The sequence below is a fragment of the Erpetoichthys calabaricus genome, chromosome 3 (genome assembly GCF_900747795.2).
Source record: "Erpetoichthys calabaricus chromosome 3, fErpCal1.3, whole genome shotgun sequence".
Taxonomy (NCBI): domain Eukaryota; kingdom Metazoa; phylum Chordata; class Cladistia; order Polypteriformes; family Polypteridae; genus Erpetoichthys; species Erpetoichthys calabaricus.
In genome coordinates, this window is record NC_041396.2 from 172,191,518 (window position 1) to 172,213,505 (window position 21,988).

A 21,988-nucleotide genomic window follows, 5' to 3' on the forward strand; every position below is an offset into this window, starting at 1 on the left:
AGTCATTCTTTTGACTCTCAACAGAGAGGTGGCTGTAAACTTCTTCCATTTCACAATTATTAAGGCTACAGTGCTCCTGGGAACACTCAGAGCTTTAGGAATGGTTTAAACCCTTATCCTGATCTATGTGTCACCATAGTTTTATCACTTTTTTGGTGACAGGCAGTGTGAATTGTAAGACCTTACATCTATAAGTTTGTGCCTTTCTAGACTATATCCTTCAATTAAATTCAATACAGGTGGACTCCAATCAAGTCCTAGATAGATCTCAAGGAAAATGAAGGCAAATGGGATGCACCTTACCACAATTTGGAGTGCCACAGCAAATGACCTGAATACAATGAAATATGTCAGTATTTGATTATTAATAAGTTTGCCAACTTTTCTAAAGATATATTTTCACTTTGATATTATGGATTATCGAGTGTAGACTGATGGTCAAAAATCGCAGATTTATCCATTTAAAATGAAATCTAAAACACAATATATGTGCAGAAAGTGAAGGGGACTGAATACTTTCTGAATCCACTATATTAGAGGATTACCCAAGGTAGAAAACTGTTCTTTAAAGAAAAAAATGACAGGGAAGCAAACAGAGGAACAGAAAACAGAGGGGAGCCTATTTGTAGCTACAGAGGCAAATGGTGCAATCAAGAAGAATCGATAATTCAGTGAGTAAAGGAGGATTATGAAAATTCAAGGACACTCTGGATAGAGCTAGTTGCATGATGCATCCTGCATAAGTAAAAATATTTATGAGAGCTTGGCACAGATGGTTTCATTACTGTATTGTAGACTGCATAAACAAAAATGTGTATTATTGAATTTGCCAACTACCTCTAAGCTATCCTTTTTTGTATAGAAGAGATTTTTATGTTGTACTGCATAACAATATAATTAAAATAAGCATTGTATTTACTGCAATACTAGTGCATTCCCTATATTTCAAAAATATTAAATGACAAAATAAAAAAACGAAACTATAATAAAGAATGATAGCAGTTATCAATTATTAGGGACAACTATTACTAAAGCTGATGTTTAGTTATATTTGTGTCACACTTAAATTCAGTGACATATCAACCTAATATGTAAGTTGGCATGGCAAATTAATCTAACACAGCAGCTCCTGAGATTCAGATACCATTACAACTATGGATTTCTGTGCATCATCCATGACCCTTAAAACATACTGTCACATTGAACCATAACAATATACAGAAGAAACCGAAACTGGGACATCAGTTGTTTTATAACAATCTATTTTCAGGAGGCTTTCACTGGCTTTACTCCTCTCAGGTTCTGAATGTATTCTCAGAAAAGTTACTTTAAAATCTGAATCCACCTGAACTTTGCTAATTAAAGAGTTGCCAAGGTGATGTAAGGGCAGTGAGCTAGGCACTATTGAAAAAAATATTGAAAATGAATAATTGACCAAAAAAACTAAACCACAAAAAGGGGGACAAAAGAATGTTGTGAATACCTGCAAATTATTATTTGTATTTTTTCATTTTTTTAAACTCAGAACTTCTATATTTTTCTTTATAAGGTTTTGAATCATGTTGAATACAGTTTTACATTTTAGTCATGATGTTGCATTTTATTTTGTAACAGCTTTATTTTATCTTTATCATGACACCATCTTGTTTTTGTGAGCACCGCCATTTTGCAATCACATCTTTAGGACACAATTGTCTGCTGTTAGGGTTGTGGCCCCCAAAACTGTATGATGTCATTCTTGGTAAGGAATATAAGCAAGCTTTTGTAGATAAATTCTCAAAACCATTCGCTAGTGCATATCTCTTTGAAATCTGGGTTCATGACTTTTTGGCAAGGGAATTCTAACTTCATCTTTTGATTATGCATTGTGTTTTGTCGCATATGATTGTTAGACTATTTGGTTTTTGACCTTTGCAAATGTTTTGACTTTGATTTAATCTACTAGTATACAGCAAACAGAAACATGAAAAGCACTGGGGTCCCAAAGAGGAAGCTTTATTTAATCTCCAAACTTGAAAGAGATGAAAAAATATCAAAAGAAAAATTATTTGTACATAAAAAATAGCACAATAGGTAATCAGCACTGCACCCATCTATGTGCTCTGGTCAAAAGACATCAGATTCCTGTTCTGGGGTGATTTATTCTCAAGAGACCTAAAGGAGAGGTGACTGGAAAGAGTGGTAATTATATCAGCGCCTACATTTATCAAGTGCCTCAGAGCTGGAAAACAGATGTAACTGGCTCACAAATCACAGAGAGATGCACATTTGCAGAAGAAGAACAAAAGCATTTTATCACTTTTTCCTAAATTAGGAAACTACTACTAACTTCACCAAGGTTTAGAAGAGCTTGTTAGCTGTTGTAACTTGCTAGGAGCTGCCAGAAGATACTGATCAGGCAGAGATTTGCATTAATATCCCAGGAAAAGCTGAATGCTTTGGAAACACATAACAACAACTAACTTGTAAAAATACTGATTTGGCAGAGGTGGAATAATACTCATAAATTTTGTACATTATGGGAACACTCCATCTATGAGGAGAAGATTGCAATAGTAATGATTTACAGTAGGTATGTCACAACAAACCATTTCTCGAATTTTGTACTAATCTATGAATGCCTTACAATACACTAGGTGACAGGCAGATTTATACATTTTTCCACCACTCCACTAAAGATAATGTTAAACAAAGCTGCATTCATGTATACTGGCATGCACTTAAAGTTCATTGCCCCAAATGTGAATGAGCATGCATATGTGAAAGAGAGAGAGGCATGAGAGTTTGGGAGCATACACTGATTACAGCATGTTGGCTGCATATGTGAATTGCAAGCAGTACTACAGTATTAACACACAGGTGGTCATGGGTACTGCATAGTAATAGCCAGTATATTACCCTGAAGGTAAATGGGTCTGGATCGGTGATTGACAGCAAAATATCACAATGTTATGCTATACTCTGCATACCACAATCCCCTGGAACAATCCGTGACACTTAATAACCCCAGGAAGGTTCAAGAAGATTCCCATGGCATTAGACAAATAAAGCCTTGCATAAGATATGGGTGGGGGGCTGGGCATTACAGACAGAGGCACATCATGCAACACTGGAAGAAAATTCTGAACATGGAAGAGTGAATGCAACCTAAAAAACAGTGCAAGAGTAGCTATGCCTACTTTCAGTAGTTGTTATTTTACAAGACATTTCCTGTGGCTATCAGTGGGAAAGTGATTCTTCTAAAAGTACAGTTGTGAATCATTAAACAACAACAACATTTATTTATATAGCACATTTTCATACAAAAAGTAGCTCAAAGTGCTTTACATAATGAAGTAAAGAAAAATAAAAGACAAAATAAGAAATTAAAATAAGACAACATTAGTTAAGATAGAAAAGGAGTAAGGTCCGACAAATGTTCATGCTGTCAGGCTTTATTCTCATTCTGTGTGTGAGCCTCGGTTTTTCTTGATTATTCTTGATTTTGTTTGTGAAGTGGCAACATTACTTGCGGTTTAGTGAAATAACCTACATAACATAATAACCATATGTTTTCATTTTACTTCTTCTTCTTTCCTCCAACTTAAAGTATCAGTGGTAAGTATCAGAAACCTATAAAACATCACCACAAACTCTGAAGAAACAACAACAATCTATAACAATTAGCACTTTATTTAAAGTTGAACTTACACAAGATTCGCTTGTTGTATTTATTACATATCACTAGATAAAACAGTATTAATTAAATAACTTACTTGGAAACAGTAGTAAAGTTAAAAATGTAGCTTAATATAATTAGTTAAGCTATTGAACCTTTACTATAGCTTATATCTATTAACTTTTTTATACAATCCTCTTTTGCTTATGTAAATGTCTTCATATAATGAAAAATATGCTATATTTTAACACTGCCTTGTTGTTCTATTAATACAAACAAAAATATAATACAATCAAGATGTTTATTACCAATCCCTTTTGTCTACCTTCGACTACTATAGAATCTGTTACAATTTTGATATCTGCCCAACGATATCATCTTTGCTTTTAAAATCAGTAAAAAGAGATTCACTAGACTCCAAAAAACATTTCTTAATAAGCTCACCTTTAGTAAAAGGCCTGTGGCTCTTCATAACATTCCACACCATTTTATATAATGCTTCCTTGATGGAACCACTCTCTTATTTTGTGTCATACTAAATTTTACTAACCACAAAGGTTATCTAGAAGCGAACAGATTTTACCCTTTCTTAAATTGCTTTGAGGAGGATATAATTTTCACATTATTTCATAGATATGCCAGATATTTGTGCATTTTGGCACAGTTATACTTCTCTGAGAAAGCAGGCACAGAGGTTTAGAACAAATCACAGCACAGAAACTGCACTTGTTAAAGTAGTAAATGACTTGCGGGTAAATGCAGACAAAGGCCATTTATCTGTTCTCATCCTCTTAGATCTGAGTGCCGCATTTGACACCATTGATCATAATATTCTTAAGAATCGCCTTAGTCAATGGGTGGGCCTCTCTGGCAGTGTCTTAAATTGGTTTGAATCCTACCTGGCAGGGAGAAAATTCTTTGTTAGTTGTGGTAATTATAACTCAAAGACACATGATATTCTATATGGTGTTCCACAAGGCTCTATCCTGGGTCCGCTGCTCTTCTCAATCTACATGCTTCCATTAGGTCAGATTATCTCAGGGCACAACGTGAGCTACCACAGCTATGCTGATGACACACAGCTGTATTTATCAATAGCACCTGATGACCCCAAATCTCTTGATTCGCTAACACAATGTCTAACCTGTATCTCAGAATGGATGAACAGTAACTTTCTCAAATTAAATAAAGAAAAAAACGAAATCCTAGTGATTGGCAATAATGGATACAATGAGGCTATTAGAAATAAACTGGATGCATTAGGATTAAAAGTCAAATCAGAGGTAAAAAGCTTAGGGGTAACCGTTGATTGTAATCTGAATTTTAAATCGCATATTAATCAGATCACTAGAACAGCATTTTTTCACCTAAGAAACATAGCAAAAGTTAGACCTCTTATATCATCGAAAGATGCAGAGAAATTAGCTCATGCGTTTGTTTTCAGTCGGCTAGATTACTGTAACGCACTCCTCTCAGGACTACCCAAAAAAGACATCAATCGTTTGCAATTAGTGCAGAATGCAGCTGCTAGAATCCTTACCAGGAAAAGAAAATCCGAACACATTTCTCCAGTTTTGATGTCACTACACTGGTTACCTGTGTCATTCAGAATTGACTTTAAAATTCTGCTTCTGGTTTATAAAGCTTTAAATAATCTCGCCCCGGCTTATATATCGGAATGTCTGACACCTTATATTCCAAATCGTAACCTCAGATCCTCAACTGAGTGTCTCCTTAGAATTCCAAAAGCAAAACTTAAAAGAAGTGGTGAGGCGGCCTTCTGCTGTTATGCACCTAAAATCTGGAATAGCCTGCCAGTAGGAATTCGCAAGGCTAATACAGTGGAGCACTTTAAAAAAACTACTAAAAACACATTATTTTAACATGGCCTTCTCATAACTTCACTGTAATTTAATCCTGATACTCTGTATATCCAATTCATTATAATAACTATTCATTCAAAATCTGTACTAACCCCTACTCTCTGGCGTGCGCCACCACCATCTACCCAAAGCACCATGATGTTCCAACAATGATGGATGGATTAAAAGCCAGAAGTCTGTATGACCATCAGCATCAAGTGACTCCGTGAAAAACCTGAACTACAAAGAGGACTATTTCATTTATGTTAGGTAGAATGCCCAGAGGGGACTGGGCGGTCTCGTGGCCTGGAACCCCTACAGATTTTATTTTTTTCTCCAGCCTCTGGAGTTTTTTTTTGTTTTTTCTGTCCACCCTGGCCATCGGACCTTACTCCTTTCTATGTTAACTAATGTTGTCTTATTTTAATTTCTTATTTTGTCTTTTATTTTTCTTCTCTTCATTATGTAAAGCACTTTGAGCTACTTTTTGTATGAAAATGTGCTATATAAATAAATGTTGTTGTTGTTGAGGTTTACTCTTTATTTAATTGAATACAAATTCTTCTTCTCGTGTTATTTAAATGTTCTATGTTCATCTGAAATTTAGCATTTTGCCATTTTCTCATTATTTTCATCAAGTGGCCACATCAACTTCTGTCTACTTTGCACTATGATACAGAAAAAAGTTACATCTTTCAGATTGAAAAGACATATGAATTGCTAGTGCGCCTCCTGTTAAAGGGAAAATGAATGTACTTGTTTTGGGCATGGACTTAATTTTAAAAATGATTAACAGACAAATACACTTCTTATTACCAACGCTTGTGGTCCATAAAAAATATTTTGGGGGACTGTGTGTTTAGTAATCTGGTTCTATACCAACTGTCCAATGTTATTTCATTTCCTGAAAGTGAAAATCACACAGTAGCAACAGTAGCCACTGCCATACACAGCATGGGCACAGGAGGGAAAATGAAAAAAAAAAACATGCTAGATAAGAATTTTTTTCTATATTTCAAAATATGTTATATGTGTTTTCTGCTCATTGACTTAGCAGTGAAACACCATAATGGGATGTCCATGGACTTATTCATAATCAAGTTACAGTCACTTCCAATACAGTAATTCTTCAGCTCCTATTCCCAGGCAAAATGAAATCCAGCCTGATGAAACCTGAAAACAATCTCATATTGTCTCCTCCCTTTCCGGTCCATGGAATATAAATTTCCCCTGCACAGGAAGTCTACAGTCTTTTAGACAAAACATACCTAAAACAGATTTTATATAATCTCAAACAATTTCCATACAGAAGGGAAGGTCCTTCCAGTTACTTCTAAACAATAATCTTCCTGAACTCCACATTTGCAGATTTCCATCAGGGGGGCCCCAACATTTCTTATGCTTTTCTTTCCAGCAGCTGAAAGATCAGGTACAACATCTGCAACAACAAGTGGGGAATCTACAGATGAATGGGCTTTGTTTCCTGGAATATATACAGTATGTTGTTTCTTTTATTGTTATTTCTTTTTAAGTTTCAAGTGTTATTTTAATATGTTTGTTATTGTATGTATTTTGTTGTTACTATTTTATTTAAACATTAGTTACTAGTTATGCATTAACTATATGTGTCTCTTGACTACACCCTTTGTGTTTTGTGAATGGAACCCCAAACAGTGGGACCATCAGAACATCACTGTTGAGGAAACACTCTCAGCCTGTACACACAGGTTGAGGACAGCATCCCTTAGAGTTTCACGGAGTGTTGTGGATTGCAGATATTTATATGAGTACTTTGTTTGATTTCTCTGATTATTGTGAAATTTTCCTTTGTTTTTGGTTACTACGAACTGGAGTATGGACTGGATTCTTGTTAGCTTTTTAGGCAAATCCTTTTAGCTTTGGTTTACCTTTTCTTCCCATGTCTTGCCAATTTTGTTCTTTTCTTGTTTAAGTTTTTTTCTTCATTGTTAAGATCACCATTTTGCTGCGTCTAATTAACACAAATGTTCCCTGATATCCTCTCCCTTGAAGGGAATTTTTGTGCATTTAAAGTAATTTTGTGATCTTTTAAAGCTTGAGCCCCACTTTTAGCCATGCCTTGAAGTCTGCCATTTGAATTTGGGGCCGGACTGCCTCGGGTGAAGCCTGTTTCCAGGCAGATCAAAAAGTCCTAATATGGAAGTATGGATTATATTGAGGCCTGTTTGCCTTGTTTTGCCATTGTCTTGATATCATAGCATTGTGACAAGTTAATGGAACACACTGAATTAAAGTGACACGCTAAATGAAACATCTGTGTACCTCCTGTAAAGAAATTGGCACTGGAAGAAAACAACTAAGTAGAAGGTTGATAATGTTTAGCAGAGGCCAGTTTTGAACATGTGCTAATGATTTTTGCAATAAAAGGAAAGACTTAAATCTGCACTGGCAAAGGATAAGCCTTGTCAATGCATTTTTCTTGCAACTTAAAGTCAATGCCTGTCCGCACAAAGGACTTATTTAAATGTGTACTTTACTTGGTGAAAAGTTTAGATTTCAGACAAAAATCAACTTCTGCAATGAAATGCTTCTATTAAATGTGCTTAATGGCAACATAACCTTTATTATTCACACTGTACTGCATTAGTAATACTTTTCTGCATGTTTGACATAACTGCAGTTTAAACACATGTACTAGTTAAAACAGACATATGGTGTAGAAAATCATTACAAAATATACAGAGTTTAATAACATTACTTAAATGATTTGGAGCTTAGAAAATGTGTCATTCACACATGTAATCACTATGAACAAATTTCAAAGGTTGAGGAAGAAATGAGCTATTCTTCACTTTAAATCCACCGACTATGCTAGGAGCACACTGGTAGAAGTTCCAGAGGTAAGGCTAAGGGATACTGCTTGCATATAATAGAATAAAACTAAATTTGCTTACACTTTATCACTACATAGTCTAAAAGGGGATGCAAAATCTCATAATTGTTGTGAATAAATTATAATACATCAGCCACTGAAAAATTACATGCAAACACACCAATTTTCTTTATAAAATCTCTGCATCCTGAAAATAGTGCTACGGATAAAGTTTATTTCTTGATTCAACTTAATGCTGAATAATAAAAAGTATGCACATGCACTATTTTGCCTATTCCTACTATATGCACAATTTCTTTTAGACAGAAAATTCCAATATGTAATGGCTTCAAAGTCGACTAACATCACCTCAACTGTATGCTGTTACTGCAACTTCTGTCACATGCCACAGCCAAATAAGAAAGTGAGACTGGAAAGTGTTACTTTTAAATTTTATGTTTTTAAATATGAGACATTTTATTATCATTGGTTCCGTGAAGGATAAATTAATACATATCATGTTAATTTTGAATATTTTCACAATTAGATTATCACTTTGTATGAAATGTGAAATAACACAGCAAAAAGTCTTTTCTGTCCCTTTATTAGCATGACAGGCAAACTGAATTCAATTTCTTCTTAACAGGTTTTTCAAACTATTGTATTACTTATTATCCAAGAACCAGTGGCACAAAAAAATTTGAATTTTCTGGCCATTTTATTTTATTAAATGGAGATATTTTATACATGGAATGTTTAATTATTTTATTTATATTTAGTTTAATAACAACATTAGTTACACACCAATTAAGCTAGTATTGGTTCACATAATATGCAAGAAAAAAGCCACAGCATGTGACATGTAACAATATTACCAAAAGATGTATACTTTAAGATTAACTATTATCTTGCATCATCTCATTTAGACGGTTTTTGGTTTGATACAATTTTGAAGCAGGAATAGTAACTTATTTGTTACTTTTTTTTTCTTCTTCTAAAAAGGCTTAAGTAAAAAATAGAAATGAACTGGGGCCTCATGTATAACGCCGTGCGTAGAACTCACACTATAACATGGCGTAAGCACAAAAGCGGGATTGTGCGTACGCACAGAAAAATCCAGATGCAGGAATCTGTGCGCACGCAAAATTTCACGTTCTTCCACTACATAAATCCCGATCAGCGTGAAAAGTAACGCACGTGCACGCGCCTTCTGTCCCGCCCCAACTCCTCCCAGAATTACGCCTCTTTGAATATGCAAATCAATATAAATAGCCTTCTGTGAAAAGACAATGGGAAAAGCACAGGGGAAAATATAAGAATTTCAGCGAATACCAAGTGGAGGGCAAAGGAAAAACGTACTATTTGTTGGTTTAAACAGTGGTATAAGCAACAAAAGAAAATTGATCGAGTGACAGAGTGTCGGAAAAACTCGAAAGATCAAATTCACAAAGTCGCACAGTGCCCGAAATAAAAAAGAAATCACATATTAAAGTCGCCGTGAAAAGGCAAGTCGTAGCCCACCGTCTGAGTGTCATATGAAAGCGTATTAGGGTACAAACAAAAAACATAGGCACACAGTGGGGAAAAAAGCACGAAATGTCAACTTTAATCTCGAAATTTCCACTTTAATCACGTAGTTTATTTTGTCATTAAAGTAGAACATCATAAACTTCATCTTATAATCGTTTATTTTACTAGTTTCTCAAATAGCATGTTAAATGCTTTGTTCTGTGTTTGATCTTCTATGTGCTCTGTGTGTGAATCACTACGTGCTTCCGTTCTTTCTCTTTCTCCGACAGGACACAGAATCCATTACATTCAAGATATTACAGCTCTCTGAATAATTAAAATACTGAGATGTATATGTGATATCATTTTCATGATGATAGGAATGAAAGCATGTTATTAAACATGGGAACACGGTGGCACAGTGATTGTTCATATCTCACGCAAGAGGCTTGCTGCGCCATGTGCGACCTTCGATGAAATAATTTATTACAGAAGTACTGTCTCTTTCAAACGTACTAACCTCCAATTCCTGTCCATACTTTTCTTTCTCCAATCGCCACACAATCAGCTCTGTAATAGACGTTAAGCCATTTGTAAGCTTAGAACGCCGATTCTTCAAAACTTTTAAGGAACATTGAAATATCTTCGTAGTACATATTTAATTATTCTATTCGTCTATCCTTCCAGTGTCGCGTCAGCACCAGCAAGAATACAGCGCAAGGCAGGAACTATCCTTGAACTAGCTATACGCTGCGGCACCGTGTCCTCACATGTTTAATTATTAACAATACAGATTATTTAAATGAAGTTAAAGTTTTATCTGTATACTATAAGCAACATATTTTGCTGCATTTCATCTTAAAAATGATATTGTCATCATACGCGCTTTATAAAGTAGCGCAGGTTGTGCAATATTATAACTGTAGTGTAAGTTTACAGTGAGGTGATTGTACTTATAAGTACAAACAGTTCTACAAGGAGCACTTGATGGACTGATTGAGTGCGTTTACAGTTCTTGGGATGAAACTGTTTCTGAAACGCGAGGTCCGTACAGGAAAGGCTTTGACGCTTTTTGCCGTGGTTGAGGTAGTGTGTACTTGAAACTGTATACCGATAATTCTCTTTCCGATCATCTGCTGCTGTGATTCACACTCAGATACAGTGATATAAATACTCCGAGTGGTGCAGTGAGAGTAATATGGAAAAAGATGATCCGCAGTGGCAACCCTTAACGGGAGCAGTAAAACGAAGAACAAGATGCAGTGAGCGTAACAACGCTAAAGCAGTTATGGTATTTGGAATACTATGGCTATTCCCTGGCCCATTATATTGCTACAGGTTAATTACGATCAGATGCATTACACTAATAAACAATATGTAGTTAATTTCAGTGTATTTATAAAGCCGCGTCAGGAATGTGGAGCTAAGAAAGAAAGGATGAGCACACAGGAACAGTAGTTTGACCATTCTGTGGACCATTATATTGTTACAGGTTAATTACAATCAGATGCATTGAATTTATGAACGATATGCGGTTAATTTCAGTGTATTTGATAAAGCCGCCGCCGTGGATGTGGATCTAAGAAAGGGTGATCACACAGGAACAGTAGCACGGCTTTGACGCTGGGTGCCACCAGTCTGCAAAACCGAGCGGAGAAATTGCGTACGCCAAGGTATGAGTTACCGTGGAAATGTGTGTGGCTTTACGCCAAGTTTAGGTTTTATACATCGCGATTTGAGCGTGGAAACATTCGTACGCAACATTTCTGTGCGTACGCACCGTTTATACATGAGGCCCCTGATACCCTGTCCAGGGTTGGTGCCTGCCTTGTGCATGATGTGACTCCAACAGTTTCAAATTGTACTAAGGAGGTATGAAAATATTATATCATGTTATGTTTCATTTAAAATGATTACATATGGCACATACCTGAATTCCACCACAACCTTCTTCTTTTTGCACAGACTGAAAAGTTGACTTTTGACTCCAAAGTAAGGTCCATCTTTCAAGACTTGCTGAAGAACTCTCTACAAAATTGAAATATACTTCAGCTATCTTATTATGCTACATACAAACAGCTTTCACATGCTCATCATAACAAACTATACCCTACACTGAGTCCAATTATATAAAAACTGAAAAATGCTAAATTCAGCATCTTCAATTAAAAAAATGTAATACCCTAAGTTCTTGTCTATAAGCCGCGGCTTATCTAAGGAAAAAAGTTGTGAAAATGAAAAAATAGAATATCGGCTTATACATAAGTCCGGCTTATACAGTAATCCCTCCTCCATCGCGGGGGTTGCGTTCCAGAGCCACCCGCGAAATAAGAAAATCCGCGAAGTAGAAACCATATGTTTATATGGTTATTTTTATATTGTCATGCTTGGGTCACAGATTTGCGCAGAAACACAGGAGGTTGTAGAGAGACAGGAACGTTATTCAAACACTGCAAACAAACATTTGTCTCTTTTTCAAAAGTTTAAACTGTGCTCCATGACAAGACAGAGATGACAGTTCTGTCTCACAATTAAAAGAGTGCAAACATATCTTCCTCTTCAAAGGTGTGTGTGTCACATAGATAGAGAAAACAATCTCTAGCAAACAAATCAATGGTGCTGTTTGGCTTTTAGGTATGCGAAGCACCGCGGCACAAAGCTGTTGAAGGCGGCAGCTCACACCCCCTCCGTCAGGAGCAGGAGCAGGAAGAGAGAGAGAGAGAGAGAGACAGAGTTTGTTTTTCAGTCAAAAATCAATACGTGCCCTTCGAGCTTTTAAGTATGCGAAGCACTGTGCAGCATGTCTTTTCAGGAATCAGCTTTACAAAAGATAGCAACGTAAAGATAATCTTTCAGCATTTTTAGACGAGCGTCCGTATCGTCTAGGTGTGCGAACAGCCCCCCTGCTCAATCCCCATACGTCAGGATCACAGATAGTCAGCGCAAGAGAGACAGAGAAAAGTAAGCAATCTAGCTTCTCATCCATCTGCCAATAGCGTCCCTTGTATGAAATCAACTGGGCAAACCAACTGAGGAAGCATGTACCAGAAATTAAAAGACCCATTGTCCGCAGAAATCCGCGAACCAGCAAAAAATCTGCGATATATATTTAAATATGCTTACATATAAAATCACAATTTAAATGACCGCTACGCGCGCGTGTTGACTCGGCGACGCCCAGAGCAGAAAGAACGTGCTCCGGCAGCTCCAACCGCGCCATGCGGGGAGTGAGAGAGACGCCAATATCTCACACTCTCTCCCCCCTTAAAGAAATTAAATGGGTGCGAGTGAGACCACTGACCTCCCTCCCTTCTATTAGTTATAGGTTATAGTACGTTCGGCTTATCCATGAGTCCGGCTTATCTATGATACGATTTTATTTTAAAAATTCGTATGATTTTTGGTCTCCGGCTTATACATGAGTCCGGCTTATAGACAAGAACCTAGGGTACTTATAAGAAACAATGAAATGACATGGGTGGCAGAAGACACTAATTCTGCCGCACAGCTGTGCTTCAGTTAGTCCCGCCCCTTCTGTGAAGTCTGCATATTCTAGCAGTGTCTGTGAGGGTTTCAACAGGGTGCTCCACATACTATATATATCTGGGTTTTCCTCCCACATTCCAAAGATGACATCTCTAAATTGGCCCAATATAAGCAAACATGTGATTGTGTGCATCCCTTTCAACAGATAAATGACCGAGCTAGGGTTGACTCCTTCCTTGCACCTGTTGATGATGGGAAAGGCTCTGAAATAATGTTAATAGATTGATGCAAAATTAATAAATATCATACATATTAAAATTCTTGTTTATACAATACGGTCCTGAACAGTTTACGTGTTCTATTCCAAGCTATTCTTATAAATTCCAAAAGGGTAGTAATAAACATATTTGTTTTTTTACTGCAAACATATAGTACTCACTTTTAATACTGTTTATTTACTTAGATGATATATTCTGTTATGCTAACAATAAACTACATAAAAAACTGAAATTAGTGATTACTTGGTACTTGTAATGTGTTGCATTGTGCCCATCTTACAATATTCTATCAATTTCAGACTGCAGAATGACAAGAATAAAGTATGAAAAGAGTAGAGTTGAAAAGAACCACTGGAAATTATGGCCCATATTGAAAAAGAAAAAAAGATAATATTCTTTCTGATAATAGCCATAGAACTTACTTCAGCCAACAGTTTCCTGTTGAATTTAAAATGGATTCCTCCCTGATTCAAGTGTATTTCATCAAGCAAAGAGTCACATTTCAGCTATGAAACAAAAATGATCAAAATACATTGACAAATTTTATATGGCATGTTGCTTAATAAATATTACAACGTCTTTATGCATGAATTACAAGGTATCCTATGCAAAAATACATTCATATATTCATTTGTTTACAACACAGACCAGTTCAGTAACATTAATTTGCATAAATAGCTATGTATCTAAGATTCACAAACCATTTCAATTCTTAGACCGGGTTTATACTTCACATGACACGTGCACCTTCCAATGCTACTGCAACGCAAACAGTGTACTGTTTATACTTGTGTGCGTACTCAATCCAAATCTAGAGGGTGGCAGTGCGAGATATCATTATGGTGAGAAAACAACGTTTGGCTTTGCTGTGTTGTGAATTTCCCAAAATATCCATTAAATTTCCAGGACACCTTGCCACAATATCGATGAAGAGGATGGATGTTTAATGATTACATCCATCATTCCAAGGACACACCCATTCTAGCAAGCATCGTGTGCGAGGCAGAAACAATCCCTAGACCGGGCATGAGCTCATCGCAAGGTGAATGAATACAAGCAAACACATACATTAGTGTCATTTTAGCATCACCAAATCCCCAAACCTGAATGCCCTTGGAAGGAACCGGAGCACACTGTAGAAACCCACCAGGAAAACATGGAAACGCGACGCAAGAAACACCAGGGATGTGACTCCCTATTGTGAGGCAGCAACGCTACCGTTCCGCCACCTTGCTACCCCCACATGTGTAATTATTAACAGTACTGATTATTTAAATGGAGTTAATGATTTATCTGAAAAATGTAACATACATGCTTTAACACATTTCATCATGAAAGTGATATCAAGTAAAAATCTAAGGATTCTAAATTTGCAGAGAACTGGTATATCATAAATTTAAAGTGTTCTCTGTGGCAATCGCTGCCTGCTGCTGCTGTCAGTGTAGGAGGAAGCTCCAGAAGCACATAGCGATTAACAACCAGGTTCATTTTAAGATGACATTTATGACGTTGTACTTTAAGGACAAAATAAACTACATGATTAAAGTCGAAATTTCCACTTTAATCACGAATTAGACCTTTTTTTTCTTCACTGTGTCCCTAATTTTTTCTTCTCTGTGGCTCAAATACGATTCGGTACATTCTAATGCTGTTGGCAAAGGTGCAAAAACACAGCACAGAAAATAGTAAGTGAGACCTTTAAAATCTATCGTTTTATTACAACGGGGAATATGCGACACTCACATTACCCATTCGAGAAATACATGAAGAAAAGAACCACAAATACATTTGCATGTCAGCTTTAAGTTGGATGATTTGCTTCACCACATTGAACCATTCATCAAACATCAAAGCACACACATTGATCCTGTAAGATCTGCAAAGCGGTTTGCTGTCACATGTTGATTGTAAACAAAGACTCTGATATCACATTCCAACTTGAACACACTGTGCCCCTGATTTTTTGCAGGTATTACAACTCATGCACGCATTGCATTAATTTCTGAGGATGCGTTCAGAGGACGCGTCATACGAACGCTGGGAACACGTGGCAGCCATGATATGTGTACGTATGCGTTCTGAGCGTGAAGTATTAACCAGCCCTTAGAGGTTAGCTTCACATCACCCTAATGACACAAGAAACTAAAGATTTTCCAGTTTGTAACGTAGACTGAAATTCATTACTCTCCACATTTATTAGTGTAGTGGTGCATTATTTTTGCAAATCTTAAATGTCTTGATGGAAAGAAGTTATGATTATATTTCCTAATTACTGAAAATTTATATTACTTTTTAAGTTCAAACTTTTTATTTATTTATTTTCACTTTTACAAATTAGAACTGGTGTATAGCAGAACATGGCCAAAAGGAGAACTACTTAACAGAACTGTGGAGGAAGGACTAAGAAAAACTGTGAAAAGATTGTGAAAGCCTGGCATTCCACATTGAGTTAATGTCTGGCTTGAATACAGTGCTGCCATGATAGGCTCTGATTCCCTGTATTGCTACAATATGACAAGCAGGGCACAGTTAAATGATGAAAAAAAAGTATATTTATTCCTACAGTTCATCTGTACATTCAAAACTGAACAGTCTGCTATTCACCAAAACCTTTCCTGGAAATGCTAACAACAGAAAGTAAACTGACCTGTGAAGTGTCCTATAGAAATCAGTACCATCATTTTTTATTTATTTATTTTTTACTTAATGCATAACAGAAGAATAACAGCAGTAACTGAACAATGTAAGAATGTTACCATTAGCATGTTAATCAAATTTATGGCATATAAATTCTTAGCATAAAATCAGCTTGCAAGACAAACTGAGAATGAAGCTTTCAAGCTGTTACTTTGTGCATTGTATGCAATGAAAAGTACACAAAGAATAAGTATGTAAGCAGCTAAGATAGATAGATAGATAGATAGATAGATAGATAGATAGATAGATAGATAGATAGATAGATAGATAGATAGATAGATAGATAGACACTATGGTCTGAATGCAAACCAGAATGACTAAAAATAAAGAAAACTTCTGACTTTGCACTTACAGTCACAGAGAGGCAAATTATTTATTAAAGCAGTAATGCCACTCATGGAAATTCCACAACTGATATTAACTGCTTAAAATATTACCAAAGAAGAATTTCTGTTAATCGTTACAGTATACCAATGTCCATACTAAATCTAAAATGAAAGTAAACTTCCAGATGGGTTGGGTAACCGGCCAGCAAATGGCTGTTAAATTTTATGATGATGATCATACTTGCTTTATTAAACTGTAAACAGTAGGGGTTCTATCACACTAAAGTTTAAGACAACACAGAATTATTAAAAAAAAAAACATTTTAAAATAACCTAAAATTTGACCTTAATTTCGCTTGTGGTTGGCACTGATGCATCACATTTCCAGTAAACTTTATTCAAGACCCGAGGACCTAGACACTGTTTCTGTGAAGATTACACATTCTCCCTATATTCATGTTAATTTACTATGTAAACTCTTGTTTGTCAGCTCTTGACTGGACTATGACTGATTTGTGCTCCACACAAGATCATTTCATGACTTGCAACTTGTTCTGCAGGTAAGCTCTCAAGACCCCTGCAACTGTGTATAAGAATACAAAGGTTCAGTGTATGAATAAAAGCATGTCTTTAAATGTAAATGTTAAATGAGCATGTCTCCAGGAAAGTGTTACTAGGACAGCAGGCGTTCACCTGTTTTGTGTACCTGTTTTGCTAGCAGCTCAGTCTGTGCTTGGACACTTCTGTCCGGCTGTATCCATCCATTCTCAACCAGGGAGCTTACTGATAAACGGAAGTCAGGGGAATGGCTGGAAATAATGAAGGAGATTGACATAATATGAGCAAACAGCAAATATTCCTGTAAACTAGTTAACTGATATAGGAGTAGTTATCCCCATATATATATATATATATATATATATATATATATATATATATATATATATATATATATATATATATATACAGTACACTCCAGTCAAATGTTTTAGAACACCAGTTTCTCTGGTTTTTACTCAAATGTAATCAGCTGAAATGCAATGAATGACCTAAAATGGTGAAAAGATAAGCGGTAAACTACCAGAGGTTTAACTTTAATGTTTAGGTTAGAAAAAACTGAAAAAAGGAAATATCAGAATATTACAAATCTATATATTACAAATATTACAAATGAGCCTTTTTCAAGGAACAACAAATAGGTTATAATCTACAGATGTTCTGCAGCAGTTAAAATAAATTAAGCCTTGCAAGTTAAAACAAACAATTTGCACAGGTGTCCCAACTTCTATTACAGTAATCCCTCACCTATCGCGGGGGTTACGTTCCAGAGCCCCCCGCGATAGGTGAAATCCGCGAAGTAGCGACCTATATTTATTTTATTATTTATACATATTTTAAGGCTTTATAAACCCTTCCCACACTCTTATAAACCTTTCTCACTCTTTTGTTAACCTTTCCCACGCTCTTATAAACACTTCCTATACTCTTAAACACTTTCTACATTCTTAAACACCTCAGACCAACACTGCACACTGCGATCAGACGTCAATGTGTCTGCACTCGCTTTGTGAAGGGGGGCAGCTGAACTCACGCTGAGCAGAAATGGACTTTGTGCTGCTTCTGCCAAAATGCCTGCTTGCAATGGACTTTGTGCTGCTTCTGCCAAAATGCCTGCTTGCCGCTCTGCGCCTTTCGGAAGGAGGAGGAGTGTGTGTGTGTGTGGTTTTGTGAGGGCTGAACGCACGTTCGCTCAAAGCCCCCCTCCCCGGAGGCGCAGTTCGCATTGTCAAGGGGGTGGGGAGCTGAATGAAAGCTAAGGAGAAGTGGACTTTGTGCTGGCTTTGTGCTGCTTGTCGCTCTGCCTGTCAATAATTTAAAATCCTGTACATCACCAATTTTCCTGTCTCACTGCCTTGTCTTGCGTGAAGTTAAAATGTTTTATAATAGTGAGATGATACTAATATCCTTAGCCCGACATCCACATATCATATGTGTTAACAAAGTGTGTTTTATAAGTTTACATGTGTTTAAAGCATGTGGGATGGGTATTTTAAGGCTTAAACTATAAAAATGTTTATTTATATGGTCTTTCTATATCGCGGATTTTCTCCTGTTGCTGATGGGTCTGGAACATAACTTCCGCGATAGGCGGGCAATCACTTGTATTTAAAAACCCGCGAAGTCGTGAATCCGCGAAAAGTGAACCGCGAAGTAGCGAGGGATTACTGTACTTAAAAATCCTCTGTGTGTCTTAAAGTTGGAACAGACTGTGTTACTACTTAACTCATACTGATCAAAGCAACATTGCATTGTTAATGTCAACTTTAAATATCTGATGTAATAGTATCTTGTTCGGACTTTACTGTTTTTTGGAGACAGGGATAGCCAGTATAAGGGGAAGAAAATTTTCTTCAGCAGGTCCCAAAATCTTGGAGAGCTAGAAGAGAAAATTAAACAAAAAAATTTAAATATACTATAAATTGTAGTAACCAGTAACTTAACTCAAAACATGCTTAGTCCATTAGCATGACTGAACGCATCAACCTTGTAAGCTAAAAATCTTCTGTTGCATTTTTAAGGTACAAAAGAGCACAATATTTTGAGCCCAAGAAACATTTTACTTTTATATGACATTTAGTAAATTAATCTGTAGGCAAGTTACTTTATAAATAATATCTAAGGATTCAATTCCTGCATAGCATGTACCTAGTTCATTCTGCCTCTGCAGTTTCATTACTGCTAATATTACCAATGATCACATGCAATTTTTCAAATTTTCTTAACTAATTTGTTATTTTTTCTTAAAAGCGCACTGTGTGAAAAATATTTTACAGCTTCAATGCTATATTTGTTGAACAGTCCAGATGAAAACAGTATAATTACATCCTACTTATTTAGTTTGGAATTTCACACAGACATTAAAATTGCTTTCTTATATTTCCAAGATCATAGTTTTAAGACCTTGCCCACAATGTCATTTTGTATGTTCTCCATGTGTCAGTGTGGGTTTCCAAAAGAATGTAAAGGTGAGGCAGACTATGGATTCTAACATTGCCTGTTATGAATAAGGGCACCCTTTGATGGATTTGCCTCCTTTCCTCCAATGCTTCATTCCTGTTTTGCACTCGTGCTGGTAGAACCAGCTCTGGCACAGCATGACCTTGTTTTGAAATAATCAGGTTAAATGAATTAAACTGTATAAGATGTTAAAGAAAACAGTAATGGTCAATGTCACCAGACGTTTGTTATTTTGGTCAAAGTTAATATTTATTTACTTTGTGACTTCTATCACAGTTTAGTGCTTAAAACAATATTTAATTATGCAATTTTAAAGTGCAAAGGTGTACTCTGATAAAACGTATCGCGAATTTTTTTAAATATATAACTTTAAGCAAACGCATTTATCATAATTTATGTATTAACGCTTTTGTTAAAATTAAAAAGCTGCCACCTCCATGACGTATTTACATTTTGACAATGAAAGCAAAGCAACTTCATAAAAATCAGCAAACGCACTAAGTTAGCTTATGCAATATGAGAATTCCAAGAAATGTTTTAAAAAAATGTTATATTCTAGTGTACTCGGGAATTGCACATTGACAATTATTCCCACGACGCAGGAAGGCACCAGTAAGAAGACTCGGGTGTATAAAGACTGAACTCTGTCATCACGATCCCATAAACTGCATACACGCTTATTTTTGTAAGCCTCTGCACGTAAACTGTTGCAATGGGTGAACCTCTTAGTTCCAAGTAAAGCACGCAACGTACGCTTACAAATAACGAAACACGTCATGCTGTACTCGAGAGCAGGGCACACACAATAGATACATTTGCAGGCTTGCAGATATCTTGCGAATTCTATAGCTTTCAGTTATCATACAATTCAGTTTACTGACAATATTGACGTATTTTTACAAACTTCACCTGAGAAGCGATTGCCCTTCTAAAATAACACGCCATGTATGCAAACAATCCCAGTCACGATTCTCTCGTTGTATTTAGTGGCTTTGATAAAAAAAAAAAAAAGCACATAACTATAGGAAAGAAATTCTAACTAAACAAGGGCACTCAAGACACATTTTGTATTTCGTTTAATTCCGCCTAGACTACGACCTGCGACCCTGACGCCATTAGAATTTAAGCCAATAGGAGCGCTTAGTCTCCGGATCAGCTCTCTATGACCCTATTACGTCATAGTCCCGGGAAAACTTCAGACTTCTTTCTATTCTTTCGGGTTGTGGCAACTTGGTGTTCATCGTAAGTTTAGCCCCTGGTTTTCTCGATGACTACTTCTTCCGTGTCTAAGGTACGTGAAAACCATGCATTATCTGCTGCTCCGATATTCATCTATGTGAATGTCAAACTTTTTTTTCATTTGTATGTGCATTTGGTTACATTTACGGAGATTTTTTCACATATACCCAATGTGAAGCATCACATTTTAAAGGGAATGGTCGCATGTCTTTCAGTGTGGTGCGGTGACGCAGCGGGTAGCGCTGCTACTCCACACACACATTGTTTTTGTGGATTTTGCACGTTGCACAATGTCGGCTTTTTTTTTTTTTTAATTCCACAGGCGAGTTAAGCTAATTAATTCAGTGTGAATGCATGAATGTTCTTTGAGACCACTGTTGATCTCATTCATGTTGTTATACTGCTACCGAGATAGGCTTATGTTCGTTGAGACTCAAATTTGTTTTAAATCTTGGAATGTACAAGTTAAATGCAGAAACGTTAGCCGCAGTATAGTAAATATAAGTGCTGTTGCAGCATAAAGTGATATAATTAGCACAATATAAATTCTGTAAAACCTTAGTAGCACAGATGCAGAATACAATGACAGTGATGAAAACGACAAAGTTAAAGCAGAATTTAAAATTCGTATGACCTGAGGAAAAAAATTCCCCTCAGCCTCTGAGTCCAGGACATTACTACTGAGGTATCTGACTAAATGTAGCCACTGGGGAAGTGTATGGCTTGGGTGAAATATCTTTGCCATCATCCATTTTGTACTGAATCTGCACTGATTGATGTAGACTTCCTGCAGACTTGACAATGTTTTAATGATCAGTTTTAGCACATGAAACCACTCTTTGCAGGGCGTTTTGCTTCTGGAAGTTGCAGCTACCAAATCAGGCAGTAATGCTCCCAGTAAGCACAGATCCTACAGTAACGCTGAAGAATGCTTTTAGTACCGTTGAAGAAAGTTTGAATTTCTACACTTGTCTCAGGTGATGCAGGCTCTGCCTTACTTTCTACACCAGGGTGGAGGTGTGATTAGCCCATATCAGGTTCTCAGAAATATGCAGTCCAAGATA

General features: G+C 36.4%; 2 protein-coding genes across 2 annotated transcripts in view; one reads left to right on the forward strand and one right to left on the reverse strand.

Moving 5' to 3' along the window:
- rars2 (arginyl-tRNA synthetase 2, mitochondrial) overlaps positions 1-20,780 on the reverse strand; it is a 119,083-nt gene extending 98,303 nt beyond the window's left edge. The window contains exons 1-5 of the mRNA XM_028797531.2: positions 20,595-20,780; positions 19,031-19,104; positions 17,374-17,476; positions 14,067-14,150; positions 11,811-11,908 (exon numbers count right to left, since the gene is read on the reverse strand). Coding sequence (XP_028653364.2) covers positions 11,811-11,908; positions 14,067-14,150; positions 17,374-17,476; positions 19,031-19,104; positions 20,595-20,630 — 395 coding nt within the window. The 5' untranslated portion in view covers positions 20,631-20,780. The remainder of the gene's footprint in view (positions 1-11,810; positions 11,909-14,066; positions 14,151-17,373; positions 17,477-19,030; positions 19,105-20,594) is intronic.
- Positions 20,781-20,851: 71 nt separating this feature from the next.
- The window catches only part of orc3 (origin recognition complex, subunit 3), a 117,556-nt gene continuing 116,419 nt past the window's right edge, over positions 20,852-21,988 (forward strand). The window contains exon 1 of the mRNA XM_028797530.2: positions 20,852-20,976. Within this exon, the coding sequence (XP_028653363.2) occupies positions 20,953-20,976 (24 nt within the window). The 5' untranslated portion in view covers positions 20,852-20,952. The remainder of the gene's footprint in view (positions 20,977-21,988) is intronic.